General features: G+C 53.6%; 3 protein-coding genes across 3 annotated transcripts; 1 reads left to right on the top strand and 2 right to left on the bottom strand.

Annotated features, from left to right (window-relative positions):
• Window positions 1-743: 743 nt before the first annotated feature.
• Window positions 744-8215, bottom strand: FUB1-0 (Reducing polyketide synthase FUB1; the record flags this gene model as incomplete). The annotated part of the gene is made up of 11 exons (XM_037327314.1): window positions 744-1496; window positions 1553-2163; window positions 2217-5119; window positions 5168-6651; window positions 6708-7057; window positions 7114-7354; window positions 7403-7605; window positions 7655-7720; window positions 7768-7855; window positions 7917-7973; window positions 8045-8215. 11 exons carry the CDS (start codon window positions 8213-8215, stop codon window positions 744-746), a joined length of 6927 nt encoding a protein of 2308 aa, XP_037174401.1.
• Window positions 8216-12445: 4230 nt separating this feature from the next.
• On the top strand, window positions 12446-14291 carry bmr3 (Multidrug resistance protein 3; the record flags this gene model as incomplete). Its single annotated transcript, XM_037327315.1, has 2 exons — window positions 12446-12633; window positions 12680-14291. 2 exons carry the CDS (start codon window positions 12446-12448, stop codon window positions 14289-14291), a joined length of 1800 nt encoding a protein of 599 aa, XP_037174400.1.
• A 931-nt stretch (window positions 14292-15222) lies between these two features.
• Window positions 15223-18284, bottom strand: lacA-0 (putative beta-galactosidase A; the record flags this gene model as incomplete). The annotated part of the gene is made up of 2 exons (XM_037327316.1): window positions 15223-16568; window positions 16625-18284. 2 exons carry the CDS (start codon window positions 18282-18284, stop codon window positions 15223-15225), a joined length of 3006 nt encoding a protein of 1001 aa, XP_037174403.1.
• Window positions 18285-18923: the final 639 nt, after the last annotated feature.

Here is an 18923-nt window from a genome sequence, read left to right on the forward strand (position 1 = left end):
GGCATGCTGAGTCGGGCTTGGCCGGCCGACGGTAAGAGAGGCCGTTGGTCACCCAATCATTCGTGAAATCAACCCTGCCGAAAGTGATCTTGCATTTTGGCACGGGTCAGGTCGCTTCGGGCTGATTATTGGCTGCGTACTTTTTAGACTCAAGTAGGCAAGGATAACATTGACTAGGAGCGATTGCCGACACCACCAGGGTCTTCCGGCCTAGGAAGTCTGTACGCTCCAAATGTTGAAGTAATTCTCCTTGCGGCAAAGTATTCAGCCCAAACAGGTACAAGGTGTCATCAGTTAAGCATCAGCACATATGAAAGGGCTAAGAGCGACTACCGGTACCACCAAGGGTTTCCATTTTGAAGGATGATGATCTTGCGACCATTTACCAGAGACATCAGATGAACATCGCGACGTATAGTAGGTCCCATTTGTGAATGAAACGCAATGAAATCAAGACGTCGTCTTCCTCCTAGATGAGGCATCAAGAGGAACATCACCGCATAGCAAGATCACCAAGAGAACTTATATATGAATGAATGTTATTAAAGACGTCGCCTATACGCGGCCTGGTCATGTACGATCTCCCCGTCTATCCACACTGTCCTTCCTTGCCATTACCCCCGTACTCAACCCCGTATTCACCACTTTCCGCGCTCTGCAACAACACCAGCCAGCCCCTTGATCGACGTCTCCCCAAGGATCTCGAAGACCGAGGCGTCGACTCCCCCGGCGTTGCGGAATATCTAATTCCTAATGCCAACGGCAACGAGGGAGTCGACGCCGTACGCGCTGGGCGCCTTCTCCGGATCAATCTCCTCCGGGAGGAGGCTCATGGCCTTCGCCAAGAGCTGGACCAGGCCAGCGGTGATGATGACCGCCGCCTCCTCCCGTCCGCCGCACTTGGCCAGCATCCTCTTCACGTCGTCCTCGCCAGGGCCCTGTCCGGCGTTGTCGTCCGGCGCGGTTACCGGAATGTCGACGGTGTTCATGTACGAGTACATGGCGGTGCGGGACCAGAAGGGGTCGCCGGGGTTGTTCTGGCGGATGAGGCCGCCGGTACCGACGCCAGAGACGATCTGGGGGGGCGTGCGGACGCCGGGAACGACCTCACCGGTGATGGCGCGGGAGACCATCTCTATAAAGTCGTCGTGGCGGATGCCGTAGAAGCCGGCGCCCCTGAGCTTTCCCAGGGTCTCCTCGTCCCCGACCAGCATCCCCGCCTCGAGGACGGGGCCCAGGTCGAGGGACGTGGCGCGGGAGACGCTGTGAGCGAGAGCGTCCTGGACAGCGTTGGCGGCGGCGTAGTTGGCCTGGCCGCGGTTTCCGATTATTCCAGAGGCGGAGGAGAGGAATAAGAACCAGGGGGCGGCGGCGGGAGAGGGCGAGAAGGGGTTGTCGTCACTACCGAAGACGTCGACGAGGTTGGAGGCGCCGACGGCCTTGGGTCCGAAGGCAGTGGTCCAGTCGGCATGGGTCATCTTCTCAAAGAGAGCATCCTATGGTTGATGTTAGTGAACTGAGCGAAGAAGAACGACGAAGGGGGACGGCATACCTGAAGAACAGCAGCACACTGAACAACACCAGAAACCTTTCCAAGCTCAGGCACAAGACGCTCCAGAGCATCCGTATCCATGATATCCACCGCAATAGAACGAGCATGAACACCCTTCAGGCTCTTCAGAAAAGCCTCAGCATCAGGTCCACCGCCGGAACGCGAAAGGAACACCAGCTTCTTCGCGCCGTTGTCTGCAAGAAGCTTGGCGATGCTCCGCCCAAGACCTCCAAGACCACCTGCGAGAACGTAAGTGCCGTCGGGCTCGATGACTGAAACAAGCGACTTGGTGTGCATCTCCTTGGCCACGGGGACACAGGTCTCGGGCTTGGCTTCCATCACGGTCAGGCCGAGGTAGGGCTCGTTTTCCATGTGCTTGAAGGCGCTCTCGAAGTCGGACATGTCGAAGCGGCGGACGGGGTCGCACTGGAGGCTGGAGGTCTTTGGCATGCGCTTCGGCATGAGCTGGTCGACGTGCTGGAAGAGTTCCATGACGAGCTCGGGGTCTTCCTCGAGGAGTACACTCAGGTCGAGTTTGACGAATGTGGTGGTTGAGACAGGGGCTTGGATAGCTGATCCAGTCTTGTCCGCGAGCTGAATGATGCATCCCGCTGTAAACTCGTTAGCTTTGATAGAGATGAATGGATAATTGGAATTGACTTACATGCTTTGACACACTTTGCGTTCATCACGATGTGCTCTTGGGTGGGGTTGTAGACGACATCCACTTTGCCAGTGGCAAGAACATCAGCAACGAATGACTCTGAGCTAGCATCCAGAATGTGGTCGTCAAGCAGACCGTGAGCGTCTCGAAGGGTCTTTCGCTGGTCACCCGAAGTATCATTGAGAACGGTCGCGAAGATCTCAGCGCCAATTTGGCTCGCAATGCGAAGAGCGGCTTGGCCATACGCGCTGGCACCTGCGTGGATAAGAACCTTCTTCTTCGAAGACAGACGACCGATGGTGCGCAAAGCATAGGAGGCAGCGATGAAACCACTCGGAGTGAATTGGCAACGCTCGATGGAGAGCGGCACAGACTTGACAAGCTTCTGATCAACGCGATGAACCGACTTGAAGGCACCGGGAACGATGGCCATGACCTGCTTGCCGCGGTGGTAGTCTTTGACGGCGGATCCGACTCTAGTGACAACGCCCATGACATCGAGACCAAGCTTGACTTCGGTGGTGCGACCCATTGCAGTCTGGAGGTCGTCGCTAGACAAAGAGGCGCTCACGGTTCTAATCTCAACTTCGTGCTGGCCCAGGGGCGACGTGAAACGGTTCTCGACGAAGTGGAAGCTGTCGGCGGCGATACCGGGCTTGGAGATGACCATCTCGTAAGAAGTCTTGACAGCAGACGGATCAAAAACTTGCACGTTCTCCAGCTGGATGCGCGACTCGCTCTCGATCAACTTATTCAGTGCATTCAGGGGCATCAGTCTCGGGATGTAAAGCTTGCCGTCTTCTTCGGCGAATTCAGCCTCTGGGCACTTCATCAGGATCGACTCTGCAACGGTCCAGATAGTATGCGGCAGCGAAGCCGAGTCGATGGAGGTATCTGCGTCCAGATCAAGAGTGACAATAGTCTTCTGGGGGTCTTCAGACAGGATTGTTCGAGCAAGGGCAATGATGGGCGCGTTGCGAGGATCCGTAGGATGACGATTCGCCGAACGAGTAACCCACAAGACACTCTTGGCGGTCTCTCGCAGCTTGTGGAAGTCGTTGAACTGCTCCTCGGTCCAGTTGTACACAACGTTGTCGCAGACCTCAACAAGAGAGATGCAGTTCTTGCCGTAAAAGGTTTCGACATTAGACACAGTGCTGATGATGACCTTGAAGCCTTTGTCGAGGAAGAGCTGGATAAGAGCGTTGACAAGACCTACAAGGTCTAGAACGACATCGTCTGGGACAATGATGACAACCTCGCCCGCCGAAGCCATATCGATTTTGTTGACAAAGAAGCGCGCCTCGAAGTGCTGCTCGATTACCCACGGGCTCATGGCATCGTCCGCCTCTAGCTCGTACGTAGCGCGGAGATGGTGAGCATCTGCCGGTTGAATGAGTTCATCCAAGTCATCCGTTCCCTCATCGCAAGCGAGGTGCGAGACTTCGTTGAGGAGCAGACCCTCTGGAGCAAGAAGGTTGAATGCTTCCTCTTGGTCAACACTAGAATCTTTGGCGGTGATGACGATGTTGTATCTGGGAAATTTCTCCTTATCGCCGGGCCAGTTGCGCTGCTCCAAAACGTTCAATGCTGAGGAATGCTCGCATTTCTTCTTCAGGACAGAGAATGTCGAACCATCAAGGACAGTGTAGCGAGACACGCGGGGGGCGCCGCCTTCAGACAGAACCTCCAAGACGTGCTTGGCCAGTTGCTCGTTACCACCGCACTGCAGAACAGCCAGAGAGGGGTACTTGTGCGCCGCCAGGGAAAGCATGTGGTCGAAGTCTTCAGTGGTAGACGTCACGTAATTCTCCTTCCAGACGATCTCGGAGCACAGGTTGCGGTGGTTGGGGATGAAGCCGCCCTCCTCGACCGAAGGAGTCGCGAGAGCTGTGAGGTGCAAGCCTTCGACCACGACAGAAGGTGAGTCCCAGCCGTCCTGGCCAGAGACCATGGTGATGGATCCCTTGGCGTCACGAAGACCCGATCTCTCAGCTGTCGCGTATCCGGTGAATTCGTAACCGATGTCGCGCGAGATGTTGGCGGCCACGAAGATGCTGTCGATCATGGACGGGACCATGGGCTTGCTGTCGATGGCGAAGAGCGTCTGGAACATCGAGTCAAGGGTCGCTGGGTGAATGACATGGGCGTACTCAAAGTTGCAGGGCATCTTGGACTTTGTATCCGGGACTCGGACCTTGCTGATGCAAGCGTTGCGGTAGGTCGAGATAGAGACGACGTTCTGGAAGCAGGGACCGTAGTTCAGACCCACGACATCCAGGATCTCGTACAGCTGACGCGGCGGAAGCGACTTGTCGCACAGCGCTTGAACCTCCGAGTACTTCTCAATGCTGCCGCCGGTAGGAAGAGGAGACGCAGTGGCGGCCCGTCGAATCTTGACATGACCGTCAGCATGTCGAATCCAGGCACCCTGCTCTTGCTTCGAGTAGATGGAAAACTCCCACTCGGGGTCAGCCTCGGGCCTCGTTGTAATCTGCTTCAGGTTGAGCGAGTACTCGAGTCCGAAGGCGGTGGACGGGATGATCATGGCTCGCTCGATGCGCAAGTTGGTGACTTGGAAGCCAAGCACGTCGGTCATGTCCATCGACAATTGGCTGGCAGCTTGGAGGGCCATGGTCACCATTCCCGCAGCTGGGTATACGATGGTCTTCTGGACGCGGTGGTCTTGCACCCAAGGATTCTCAGCAATGCGGAAGAATCCTCTCCAGCGAGGCTCGAACGTGGTGGCGTCAGGAGAGGGAGCTCCGATGAGGTCTTCGCGGCCAAAGTTGCGGAACCGATGCTCAGTGCAGGTGTGGGACTCGTGCCAAAACTGCTTCTGGTGATTCCAAGGGTATGAAGGCAGGTTGACGAGCGTCTTGTAAGAACCCGTGGTATTGCCCCTGAAATTGGTTAGCTCGGCCCAGGAAAGAGAATCCCAAACGACTTACTTTGATATGACACTCAGCATGTCAACCGGGTATCCCCGCGCCCAAACACCGCCGATAGCCTCGAGAGCCGTGACAGAAGCATCCTTGAAGCGACGCATAAGCGGCAAGTACGCCGGCTTGATGTTGTGACTGTGCGCGTCGCTGATCTCAGAAAGGGCCGACTCAAGAGTGCCGTGAGGACTGAGCTCAATGAGCAGGTCCGGCTGATGATCAGACTCCATCAAGGATTTGACAGCTTCGACAAACTGAACGGGAGAAACCAGGTTGTCTGCCCAGTATGAGTATCCAAGAGAACTGCCCTGGACAAGACGACCTTGGACCGAAGAAAAGAATTGGACTCCGGTAGGAGAATCACTCGTGCGAGTGTGCTTGATGAGGTCTTTGTAGTCCTCCTCGACCAGCTTCATGTGGCGTGAATGGTAAGCAATGTCGACGTCCAGGATTTTGCATAGAACCTGGAATTTCTTCAACTCGTCTCGCAAGCAATCGATGTCGCCGGCACTGCCAGAGATCGTCACTGAGGTCGGGCTGTTCACGCAGGCAATGCCGAGATCTCTGTGCTGAGCTTTGTTCTCAAGGTGCCGCTGAGCGTCTTTGCAAGACATTCTCACAGCGCACATCTTGCCCTTGATCTGAGGCGCGTTGGTTTGAAGGAGTGAAGCGCTGTAGCCACGGTGGTAGGCCAACGCCCAGGCAGTCTCCGAATCAATGCAAGAAGACGCGTATGCTGCCGCGATCTCGCCAGAAGAGTGACCGACGACACTGCTGGGGGCAATGCTGAAAGCACGGAGAAGATCGACAAGCGCTACCTGGATGGCGGTCGTGGCAGGTTGCGAGATCTGAGGCTCTTGGATGCGTGATTCCTGCTTGTTCTTCATAATCTCCTCGATGAGGTCGAAGTCACTACCAAGGGTCTTGATGTAAGCAGCGGCAGCCTCGAGACTGGCCTTGAATGGACCGAAGGACATGAGCTCGCGTCCCATCTGAGGCCACTGGGCACCCTGTCCACAGAAGATGAATGCAATCTTGAGCTTGCTGTCGCGGTTTGATCGAATGTAATCTTGATCCTTTCTGGTGGCAAGCTTCTTGATCAACTCGGATTGGCCATTTGCGACAACAAAGTCCTTCCACTCCATGACGGAGCGACGGCATGCAAGCGTGTAGGCATAGTCGTTCGCGTCAGACTGAGGCAGCTTGGGGATACAGCCGATGTGCTGAGCGTGTGTGCTCATGACGCGTGAAACACCACTGCGCTCATTTGACGAGAAAACGAAGAGCTGAGGGCTACCGGCAGCAACAGGGGTAGACTCAAAGTTAGAATACGCGTCGATGGTAGAGTTGTGGTTTCCCACGATCTTGCGAGCGGAAAAGTAACGCGAGGGCTCGTCAAGAACAGCATGAGCGTTCGTACCGCCGAAGCCAAAGCAGTTCACACTGACTTGGCGAGGGCCGTCGACCGGCCAGCTGGTAAGATCTGTGGGCACCTGAGATATCAATGTCAGCATCAACTTCAAGGGCGCGGAGCGATTCCGAAACCTACCTTCACCTTCCAGTTCTCGAAGTCGATATTGGGATTTCCCTTTTTGAAGTTGATGTTGGGAGGGATCTGTCCCTTCTCGGTGAGCAGGACGCCCTTGATCAGGCCAGCGACTCCTGCAGCACCCTCCAAATGGCCAATGTTCGTCTTGACAGAACCGACAAAGATGGGTTTGTCCTTCGGTCTTTCGGCAGCAAGTGTCTCCGAGATGGCGCTGAGCTCTCTGAAATCTCCGGCCTGGGTTCCGGTGCCGTGACACTCGACGAAGGCGGTCTGCTGCATCTCAAGGTTGTACTTTGAGTAAAGACTGCGGATGTTGGCGACCTGAGCCTCCTTGCTGGGAAGCGTGATGCCTGTGGTTGTGGTTAGAGAATTTTCAGTTGTACTTGGATCATATGCCGTGACTTACCTGTAGTGAGACCATCTTGGTTGACGTGGGTGCCGCGAATGACGGCTCGGATGGTGTCGTTGTCTCTGAGAGCATGAGACATCTTCTTCAAGACGACGAAGCCAATACCCTCTCCACGACCATAGCCATTGGCCCGGGAGTCGAAAGCAAAACACTTGCCATCAGGGCTGAGGAAGTTGAGAGCTGTCATGGGCATCATGGTGTTCGGTGTAAGAATCAAGCCAGCTCCGGCAGCGAGAGCCTGAAACGTTAGCATGCGCAGTACGTTTGTTTTCATCGGAAGACTTACCAAATCGCAATCACCAGTGCGGAGGGCTTGCGCAGCCAGATGAACCGCGACCAAACTACCGCTGCAGCCGGTGTCGAGAGTCATGCTCGGGCCCTTAAAATCATAGGTGTAAGAGACACGGTTGGCCATGATGGCATTTCCGGTGCCAGTTGCAGCATACTGGGGCTGCCAGTCCATGTCACGCAGACAGATCTGCTCGTAATCTAGGGAGTGTCAGAATTGAGTGAGACAAGGACCGCAGCCAGAACATACCTTTGACGAAAGAGCCGACGTAGACAGCCGTGGGGCTGCCTTTGAGATCCTCGGTTCGAAGACCAGCTGAGAAATGTTCAGTTGGGTTTCTTAGGACGAAAGATGCGACATACCATTTTCAAGTGCCTCGTAGGATACCTCGAGGAGTAAGCGCTGCTGGGGATCGATCGCCTTCGCATCTTCGGCCATGATTGAGAAGAACTAGATCACGAAGTCAGAAACGCGAATAGATAGCCATAGGCGTGACCATCGCAGTACTTACCGACGCGTCAAATGCAGCTACGTCATTCTTGATGAAATGCGCGCCCTTGAAAGAAATCTGGAAGCACTCAGTCAGCCATCTCGCACGATCAGACGATGGAATATGGGGTGAAATTGTCAGATACGTACGCTGCCTTGGCGGTCGCCGCTCGGATGATAGTATCCGTCAATGTTGAGACGATCCTTGGGGAATTCAGACCAAGCAGACTCCTTGTTGACCATCATCTGCCAGAGCTTCTCGGGCGTCGTGGCATCGCCGGGGAAGCGGCAGGCCATGCCAATGATGGCGATGTCCTCCATCTTCTCGTTTTTGTCCATCCCGACACGATCAGATCGCGTACTCGAACGGGACTCGGACGGGGTATCGTGAAAGAAATGATTGTGCGATCAGCAAGAATGAACAAGTAGAATAATGCGTTTGTACAATGATCTTTGTGTGAAAGAAGCGCTCCTCCTGTTGTGTAGAGTGCTCTGGAAGGAGAGGACGCAGGAAGAGGGAGATGGAGATGTCCAGGAGGAAGAGAAGGTGAGGATGGATGAAAAGTTTTCAGAGGAGTTGAGATGGAGAAGACTTTTCTCTTGATCTGAAAGTAAACAGACCAAGGTGAAGAACGAGGGCGGGTGCCCTGACGAAAAGGGCTAGTGTCGACGTGAGGTGAGGTGTGGAGGGAGGTGAAGTGAATATGAGGGTGAATGGGCCGCTCCGATCGTGGTCAACACTTCAGGAAACCGCCACCAAATGCAACCCCCCTTCTTCACAGAGAAGCAGCGGTGTTCTCCCGAAGGTAAATACTCTTCTAGTCACCGCTCAGGCTTCTTGGACCCCAAAAGCTGCCCCTTTGGGTAAACGCAACTCTTTTGGTGTGGTGTAGATGACCGGCGGCATGTGCAGAAGGCCGCCTTCATGTAGATCTGACTGTCATTGTAGGCCTTGTTCTTTGTTCAATGATCATGAATGAAGGGCTGCCATGTGGGTATAAGTAAGCCAAACGTCTTTTGAGAACTGATCTATGGCATGGCCCCTTGGCCCGTGATCATGGAAGGCAATGGCCAAAAGTCATCGAAGGCTATAAGATTCTAGCGCATGAACGACACCTTGGATGACGATGACCTCAAAGTTGTCGGAAGGAGCTTGGAATAGAATAAGGTGGAGGCGCAGTCAGCTTTGGCATGCAATCAGCCCTCTGACATAGGGCCGTTGGGGGCCGCAGGGAACAGTGGGAAGGGGACAGAAACTTTGTTCTACGTTGCTGCAGCTAGAGCTCAGCTTGCAGATATCCCCATATTTGGTCGGGATGGTGCCTCGGAACGTCCTCTTCACCGTATTTCTCAAACAAAATGTACCAGGAACACTAGCTCGCTGGTGTTGTCAACTTCACAGCCCATGGCAGCTTCAATCTCGGGCGTATTGGGCGGTGGTGAATCCTCCATCTCAAGGTACCCCAGAGAATGAAGAGCGTTTGTAGCACGACCAGTGAGGGAGGTAGCCAGGTCCGGAAAGGGGGTCCCGAGTCAGTGTCGATATCACGACTCTGGTACGCTTTGCCACGGTGCTGGGCTGCCAATCATCCCGCGTTTTCGAGGGATGGGACGTCAGACAGTATGACCTGAGAAACTGGGTTGCAAAAGGTCAGCATTCCTGCCATCACGATTGTCAGAGTTCACGTCCTCATGGTAGCTGCGGGTTGTATCAGAGAGAGGTCCCAAATCTCCAGTTCCACAGTTCAGTCTCGGGCCGAGGACACATGGAACGCCCGAGGCACCTCCAGAGGGTCCCGTGATTGACTCCTGAAATACCACAGTAGTTTGCTCTTCATCCGCGAGAAGCACTGCCCCCCTAAAAATACCAATCCTTCCGTCCCCGAGATGGAGGCTTCTCTTCAACGGGTCAGCCAGGACTTGCGGCTTCACTTGATAACCGTGCCTTGAGGCAGAGCAGTCCGCCGGTATCGAAAGCATGGGGTCGTCGAGCACAGTTTGGATTTGGCCGTATGTGGAACGACTGCATTCGAAGCAAGTCTTGTCCGCCTCGCCCCCAAGCCGCTGTAACCCACCATCATCCAAATCCAAGCTTCTGATCCGAGGCTAACTTGACGTTGTCGTGGAGCGTGACTTCAAAGCCGAGAAAATCCGCTCTTGGAAAAGCGGCATCTTTGATGTTGGTTGATGTGCCAGCATGGTACATGCAGGAACCCTTATTGAGACATAATTGCAAACCAATCGTCTGACAGAGCGGGCAGACCGGACATCGAACGTCGTCGAAAATGGCATAATCACCGGAGTAGCGGAATTGAATCTGCTGATATGATTGCTGGAGCAGGAATACTTGAACTTCATATTAAAGAGGTTGCATTCCAGATGACTGCTTCGTTTCGTTCAGTTGACCTTGAGAGGGTTAGGACGAAACTGGTGGTCCAAAGCCCCCCTGCATGTAGTAAAGAGAGGCCAACATACTTCGGTCCGAACTTGATCCGATCCGACTTCACACACAGTGTCTTTGGTCCGTGCCTCCTTCAGTTCATCCTTACTTTTACAAGGGGTTGGTCGCAGCCATCTTCATCCCCTTTCCAGCCACAGAACGCCAGCATATCTCGCCTGTGAAACCAATCGTGGGAGAGAACTGAACCCGAGCTGGAAATGGCACTGGCTTCATGTTGAAAGGCGACCAGTCGATTGCCAAGACGAACGACTTCGGGTGATACAGCATGAAGTACAACACCTGATAAGTCGAGATGAAGAGGTGTGCCCTCCACTGGCTTGTGGCACACACACCATTTTATCCTATGAAAAGACGCTTGAACTTGCCGCTTCTCCGGCTCCGATCTCCAGCAAGCATCACTTCTCCCGCGCTTCCCCGGACCATCAGGGGAATTCAACGCGAAGTTGCACAAGATTCAGGCTCAATGGCCTTTGTTTTCCTAGCCTACAAAGCCGAGGAAATCTCGTTCGTTTTATCCCATCTCGACTTCTACTCTGCATTTCTGAATATGATCGTTCGCAAAAGTTGCATTCTTGAAGGATCCTGTGGCGCCTTTGCGGATCAGGTCTCGGGATGATGGCTACTCAACCACGAGGCATCTCACGGCACAACGTCCCAAGTGGGGGTTTGACGCATAAGGCACCAGAGCGTGGTGGCATTTGGAGGTACACCGATCCAGCAGGAGTTTCGTCACCCCGCCTCGCTCGTGCCTCTCAGACCAGAAAGCTGAGGAGGCACGAGGTGACACGGTCGGTTCGCAGCAGCAACAATAGACAGCCAGTCAATTTCCTGCAGAGCCGGCTCTCCTGAGCCGGGGTAAAACAGCGTCGCTTGTTATAAGATGCCCCCAACTTCCTCAGCTCACCTGAGTGGCTCACTTACGACAGCCATGACCTCGGCCAGTGAAGGGTCTCGGGGTGGTACGACAACGGGAGGTGTCCTTGGCTGCATGGTGGCGACGATACCGTATCTGAGAAACCAACACTGTCAGATTTGGCGAATCTACTGGTACAAGCACTATGCCCCAAGAGAACTAGCAACGTGCCTTTTGGCTTCCCTTGACATCTCATCTCGGCCCCAGACTTGGTAGAAGACGTCTTGTCCTGAGTTATGCAGTCGGTACAGTTGGATGCAAGGTACAGAAAGGGACCCTTTATGGCCTTCGTTAAGTCTTGACGCCCTAGCTTTGTCCAACATTGCACAGCACCCGTCATCATCCGTGTCTTCGCCTGGGTGAAACTGTCAGAGAAGATTTCAAGCTCAGGCTGGCGAGAAGTGCTGCTAGCATTGCTCTTGAAAGTAGGTGTCTCGGGCATTCTGGGTAGATGCATTAAGGATCTTGCCTGCCTTCGAGAGGGCTTCCATCATTATATGTAATGCATTATGGCCGCTGCCCCAAGCCAACGGATGTGCAGCTGTGTCTCCCTCCCTCTTCACTCTGTCTTGTCTGCCACGTTCAGCCAGGGGCAGGAGTGTGCTCACATATGCTCTCGCCTTGAAGGAATCCTCACCACGACATCATTCTTACATCGGCCAGGTGACCGTGGAGCCTATCAGCATCAGCAACACTGAGGCTCTGCCTTCACTTTCCTCAAGAGGATTACTTCTTACTGGCGAGGGCAAGTCTCTTCTGCTCTTGCCCTTTCGATTGCTTCTTCAGATCTGACATAGGGTTGGTAGGGCAAGAAGTTGTGTTGTGAAGCCCCAGAGCTGCCCTTCCCCTTTGTGTACGGTCAAGCCCTTTCCAAATTTTCATCCCTGCCCCTTCCTCTGCCTCAACTATTCCCCCTCACTTCCCGCACCCAATCTACAATTCTTCCTTCCCTCCTTTCATCCTCCCACAGGTTTCCATTAACTCAATTCCCTTCCTCTACTTCTCGGATCCCCCATCTTGCATCTCTGCAAGCCGTACACCGCGACAGCAAGGATCGAAGACGTGCTCCAAGTTCTTTCGAGGAAGAGGTTGAGATACTTCCGTTGCCTCTCGCACTCATTGCCGAAATAATCGACACCTCCGCATCCTCGGTCGATCGAGCTCTTCATCATTCACCATGGAAGCCCCTCAGCAACCTGCCGCGTCCAATGAGCGAATCGCCCAGCCTCTCTCATACCCCAACCCATCCCTGGGCGACACTGCTGGATTCGCCGCCGCCAATTCTTCTCCTCCTCAGGTCCAAAGTGGTCCCCAACGCAAGCCGCGTCTTTCGGACAAGGTCCATGGCGTTCTTCTCGTCTTCAGGTAAAAGAGCATGCTTCCATTCCGACGATACAAGCTAATTGCGTAGTATCCTTCTGGGCCTGTTCATCTCGACTCTGGATACGTCAGTCATCGCCACGTCTCTCATGAGCATCTCCGAGGAGTTTCAAGACCACGCCAATGCCTCTTGGATTCTTCTCGCCTACCTCCTTACGTACATGGGGTGCTCCGTCGGTGTTTCTAAGCTAAGCGACATCTACGGCCGAAAGCTCATCCTCTTCGTCAGCTGGACCATCTTTCTACTCTGCTCAACTGGCTGCACCGCCGCTTGGAGCATGACATCCCTGATCATCTTCCGCGCTTTGAAGGGCATTGGAGGTGCCGGTCTCTACAGCCTTGCTCAAATCTGCCTCCTCGAACATGGTCCTGCCAAGAACCCGAGTCACATGGGAGCTTTAATCGGTATTACTCTCGCCCTCGCTTTCCTTTTGGGTCCAGTTCTAGGAGGAGCCATTACCTCCAAGGTCAGCTGGCGCTGGATTTTCGGTATTAATCTACCCATCGGCTTGTTCGCTAGCACCTGTATCATGCTGTTCTTCCCGGCCGAGCGCCGCGCGCACCATATCTTCTCGTTGCGTGCCTTCATGAGGGTTGACCTGGTCGGCATGATGAGTCTCCTTGTTGCCTCCATCACCCTCGTTTTCGCTATCGAGAGGGGCGGCTCTCGGGTCTACGAGTGGAACAGTGTCCAAATCATCGCGGCTTTCTGCGCCTCTGGGTTTTGCTGGATCATTTTCGTTGGCTGGGAGACCTTCCTTAACAAGAAGTATTGCGAACACCATAACCACATCCGATGCGTCCACATGGAGCCTGTCTTTACCGCCGCTCTCGCCCACCGCCGCCCCTACATCTGCGGTCTCATCGTCGCCTTCCTGACCGGAGCCCCTTACGTTGTCTTGACAGTTGCCATTCCCGAACGCATGCAAGTCTTGCAACACGCGACTCCCCTCAGTGCTGGAGTTCACCTCCTTCCCATGCTATCAGGCACTGCTGTTGGATCCTTCCTGGCCGGTGCGATCTGTCGCAAGTTCAATCACACGTCCTATCTCATGGTTGCGGCATCGATTACGCAATTGCTTGGAATTGGGCTTATGTTGTCGCTCGCTAACGTCGATTCGTCTTTCGTGCCCGCGTACGGATTCACTCTCATTGTTGGACTTGGGGTTGGAGTGTCTTTCGGTGCCTCAACCATCGTCGCTGCTGTTGAGGAGGACAAGGCTGTTGCTCAAGGACTCATTGCTCAAGCTCGCGTGCTGGGTAGTTGTATCGGTGTGGCTGTTTGCACCGTACTTTTCCACAACCGCATAGACTCACTCGTCCACATTCTGAACTCGTCACAGCTCGACACGATGCATTCGACTCCCACGGCCTCTGTTCACTTCACCCCGGAACTTCAACGTCGTATTCAGGAGGTTTACGCAGTCGCGTTCAAAGATCAGATCATCTTCTTGACCAGTGTTTGCGGCGCCATGCTGCTTGCAGCCATCTGCTCTTTCGAGAAAAAGCCCAGATCCATCAACGCTCTTGCCGACGCCCAGCGCGCTTTTAAGACAAGCCAACAGGAAGACCGCGATGGAACGGAGCTGAGCGACATGGGTAGCGTGCGTACGGCTCGCGCGGGCTGCAGCAATCCGGCCTAAGCTTTCTCATTGTTCGCGGATTATCTACTTTTATCGGGATAACCAATTTCAGGGAAAAGGAAACAAGCCAGGATCTCTTTTTTCAGGGAGTTAAAAGGGCATCAACAAGGTGTATCGGTTTTCCAACGGGGGGCTCAGGGTGGTCATTTGTCATTCGCGTTTTACCCTACGCATCTCAGGGACGAGTTGACCGTTGTTTCTTGGAGGGTTCTACCAACATGATGGTCGAGGAACACCCATGCATGTAGATTATCTTTTCCACGTTCAAAGAGGCTCGCAAGTGACGAGACTCTTACAATTGATTCGTACACAAGATCAGGTCGTCCATGTTGGCGTGTTTACTGTTTACCAAAGACGTGAGCCTGTTGCGGCTGAACTTTGCGACGTATCTTGCAGGTCCAGACTCGGGATTTGAAACAGCACAGAGAAAAATGTTTTTGACGTAAGACTGAGCCACATCAGTGTCTCTGATATGCGGAAGCCTTCCGCTGAAACAACGTTCCCGATGTCTTATTCTCGTGCGTCGAGGCAGCCAAGACAAGAAGGAGCAGTCACGTCTGACAGGTGGTGATTGGTGGCAATGCTCATCTGATCCGGGAGGCAAGAGAAGTCGATGGGGGCTGAGACAATGTGTCTGTCGGCAAGGCAAGTTCTTTGGTTGCTCTTGGCTCTTTGACTGGCGATCTGTGCATCATGACGAGGTGAGAAGGCCGGGGAGGTTAAGGAATGACTTTCCGGGGTCACGCTGTGTCTTTGACGGCTGTAGCAGCTACCGAACGATGACACGTGGGGAGAGGGTTCGTCCACGCGAAAGTGATTAGCAGGCTTGTCATGTCTCAGGGCTGGGTCAGACCTGAGGGCATTGATCCATATTACTACTTCGAAATATTTACTGTAAGGCAATACTGGGCATCTATTGACGACTCTAAGATTAATACGCTTCCTCACGTTGCGACCACTCGGGGCCAGGTTGGAATTCAACTGGATACCGTCCGGTCGTGATGGCAGTACCATCAACCTCGAGACGAAAGTTGTTGATTTTCGCTCCACCCTCTTCCAAAGCCCAGACACCAAGCCCGATCCAGTTGTCACCATTGTAGTTCAAGACGCCTTCGGGAACGGGAAATCTTGTCTGCGGGCCAATGTTGCTGACATATTTCCCGTACTGGAATCCGTTGACGTATAGAATGGCGCGATAAGCTCCGTCCGAGTCGGAGATGTCGTCAAAGACGAAGGAAAGTGGAATATCGAGATCCTTCCATGGAAGATCTAGGACCAGTCTTGTGCCGTAGAATGAAACTCCCGGAGAGGTGGTGCCGTCGAACGGCGACCCTAGTTCAGACAGCTCAGATGGGAAGGGGAGATGGTATCCTTGGCGCTCGAAATAGAGACCGCCCTCGTTCAAGGGCCCCCAGAACTTCTCGTGGTAGTCTTCGCCACCCAAGTTTCCCGTGAGCTTCCAAGTTGTGATGTTTGTTATGGAGCCGGAGGGTGAAGTCAGGTTGTAGTCCAAGATGCCGCGCGGTGTTTTCATCATATCAGTCGCAATGATGAAGTTCTCTTCTAGACCCATAGTGTCAACTAGGATGGTGAGAATGTGTGTGGCGTCTGCAGTGAGGTTTGTGATGGGGTAGCTTGCAGTGTTGTCGCCCGAGGCGTCAGGTCCATTCGTGAAAGAGCCGAGGAACGTGTCGTTAAGCCAGACGGAGCTTGCAAAGCCTGAACCACCCTGGGTAGTCACATTGAACAGGTTCTCGGTGCCATTTGCAACGAAATAGCCTCGGTATATGATGGTGCCGCTGTGGAAGCCATAATCCGAAGCAAAAAGAGATACTGGGGTCGTAAGGTTAGCAGCCGTGTTATTGGACGCATCGTGGTCTGCGCGTGTCCAAGCAGAGTCGTCGTATTCTGCGACAACTTCAGGGAGCGAGCTCGTGTAATACCACCTGAGTGCAGCTAATTCCGGCACGACGGGTGTAGCATCCGAGAGCGATGGTTTTGCAAGCATGTTGCCAAGCTTATTCGTGGTAAAATCCGTTTGCCTGTCATTGATCTCCAGCGTAGTGAGAGCAGTGACGTTGACACCAATAATCTCCAATTCGGTGGTTTGGTTGAAATCGCCCTGAATCTTGAGCATTTCTTCTTCGAACCATACTGACCGGATGAGGTATCCTCCGTTGACGATGAGCGATACAGGATTCATGATAGTTGTACCATAGGAAGAGCCATCTTCGGCCGGTTGGTCGGATACCCAGTAGTTATACGCTGAATTGCGATCTGGAAGATATTAGCGGCTGTGCCATCAAGAATAGCTCTGAATCATAGATACTGACCCAAGATGTAGATCCACAGATCACCAACCGTGACAACCCGTCGCTGCTCTGAAGTCTTCCACTTCAGAACCAAGCTACCTTTGAAGTATCTGAAATGGATATTGTATCCCTCTTGAAATGTCGGGTGTTCAAGTGTGTCCATGATAGCCATCTCGTGCCATTCGTCGGGTCCCCCATGCACCATTAGAATAGTACTGTTCTCGAACTTTTGCCAAGTGAAGATTTCGGCAGTACAGTAAAGCAAGGTCCAGTCGCCAACAGGGTAATCGGCCACGTGAACTTTCGAATCCCGCGGACCAAGCCGGAGCTTGTTACCAATAAACCCAGGGCGAACCGGCCCCCTTGAGGTCTGCAATATCGGGAAGTAGTATGACGTGTCCAGGCTGGAGTAATTTCTGTGGCGAACCACGAAGTACGATGGCCCATCATGTTGACGCAGCCACGTCATGAGTATCCTTGGGTTGCCACTGAGTGCCCACGAAGTCCTATTCACTGGCTTTGCTGTCAGGTACGATGGCGAGACCTTCAAGAATTGTGCTTCGAGCTTCAACTCCGAATACTTCTCCCTAGTGACGCTTCTATCCTCCTTGATGGCGGCGCCATAGTCGTATGAAGTATAACCTCCTGGGTGGCCCAAGTTGCCCCAATTCGTTCCACCAAAGAGCATGTATACGTTAAAGATGGACACACCCGCCGCCAGGTTGTTCTTGTAGAATACCCGCTCAAATTCGTGGTTGGTGAGTGCGGCGCAGTCCTCGAAGCCATGACCACCCCACGGATCGAAAGAACCTCCCTGAAACTCCAGGATTGAATTCGGAGTGCTAGGGCTTTGTGAGAGATGCAGTCGACGATAGTTGGTTGGAAGCTTATTAGCCGGCCATACGTCTGGATTACCACAGTCGAACCCTAAAGGGTATCTGTCATAGCCGTAAATATCAGCAGCGCCCACACCCGTGTCAGGTGCGTTGTGGCCTTCAGGTCTGGCGTCGTTGCTAATCATGGGAATCACGATACCGGCCTTCCGGGCCTGGTCAATGACATACTGAAAGTATTCCCCGTCGGGAGACCGCCCCTTTTCGAAGTTGGTGTACTCATTCTCCGGCTGGAAAAGGATGACCGGTCCTCCGTTCGTGATTTGGTTATCAGCGATGATTGCGCAAATTGTTTCCATGTAATTGTCCGTGGCAGAGAGAAACTCAGGATCACTCGTCCGCAGGCGAGCGCGCAGCCTTGATAACCACCCGGGGAATCCGCCGCCAGAGACCTCGGCGTTGATGTATGGTCCAGGCCGCGCGATGAGAAAGACGCCAGCCTCCGTCGCAGCATCGAAGAATGGCTGAAGATCGAATATGCCGTCTGTGACGATGTTTCCCTCCTTCCCCTCCAGGAGTGCCCAATCAACGTAGAAAGAAACGGTGTTGAGGCCGAGAGCCCTGACTTTCTGGAACACATCCAGGTACAGACCTGGAACGGGTATGCGAAACGGATGTATCTCTCCAGAAAATATCATCGCCCGCTCTCCATTGACAAAGAGCGACTGCTCGTCCCAGCTGACGACATCCTGATACTGTCTCTTATCGATGACATGAAGGCGACCTGAAATGCCGTCGATGAACAGCCCAATGGCCAGAAAGGCGAAGGAAAGTATTGACAGCCACATTCGTGATTGCCGTCGCGGGGTCTTCTTGGGGGGGTAAAAGAGCGTCGAGCCTTTGCATTGGCCGTTCCAAGAACGAGGAGAGTGGGCAGCCTTCGGACGCCATATATGCCGTCGGCCTCACTTTGTTGGGCGAGGGCCCTTGAGCTGATCGATACCGAAAAGAGCGACGTTGTATATAATGGAGCTGTTCATCCAGAATTCAAAAGCAGCGATAGTTTGCCGTCTGCGTTTACTCCAAGTTATGCAAAAAAGAAACGGCGTCTGCGCCTATCCAGTGGCGGTGGCATCCTTCCATGCATGCGACTTACTAACTACCTGCTCGCGAACTGCATATGAGAAGCAGCTCCCTCTCCCCCATGACACCTTCCAGAAGGCTCACTTCAAAGGATTTCCGCAAGAACAGGTGTCGTTAACTTCGCATACGAAACGATCGTCCGATGCCCGTGGGACATGCGAACTTTCCGCACAGTCCAATCCTGCAGGTCGCCCTCCTAATCAGTTGTAAGCTAGACAGAACAAGCTTTTTTGCAGCTTCACCGGCTAAGCCTGCGGGAAACCGTGCGGAGATCTGTTGGTGCTAATGTAGCGAATGCAACTATTTGACGTACATACTTCCGGCAGGGCGAAGACGTCGACGGA

The sequence above is a fragment of the Colletotrichum aenigma genome (assembly GCF_013390185.1).
Source record: "Colletotrichum aenigma strain Cg56 chromosome Unknown KSG_Cg56_contig08, whole genome shotgun sequence".
NCBI classification, from domain to species: domain Eukaryota; kingdom Fungi; phylum Ascomycota; class Sordariomycetes; order Glomerellales; family Glomerellaceae; genus Colletotrichum; species Colletotrichum aenigma.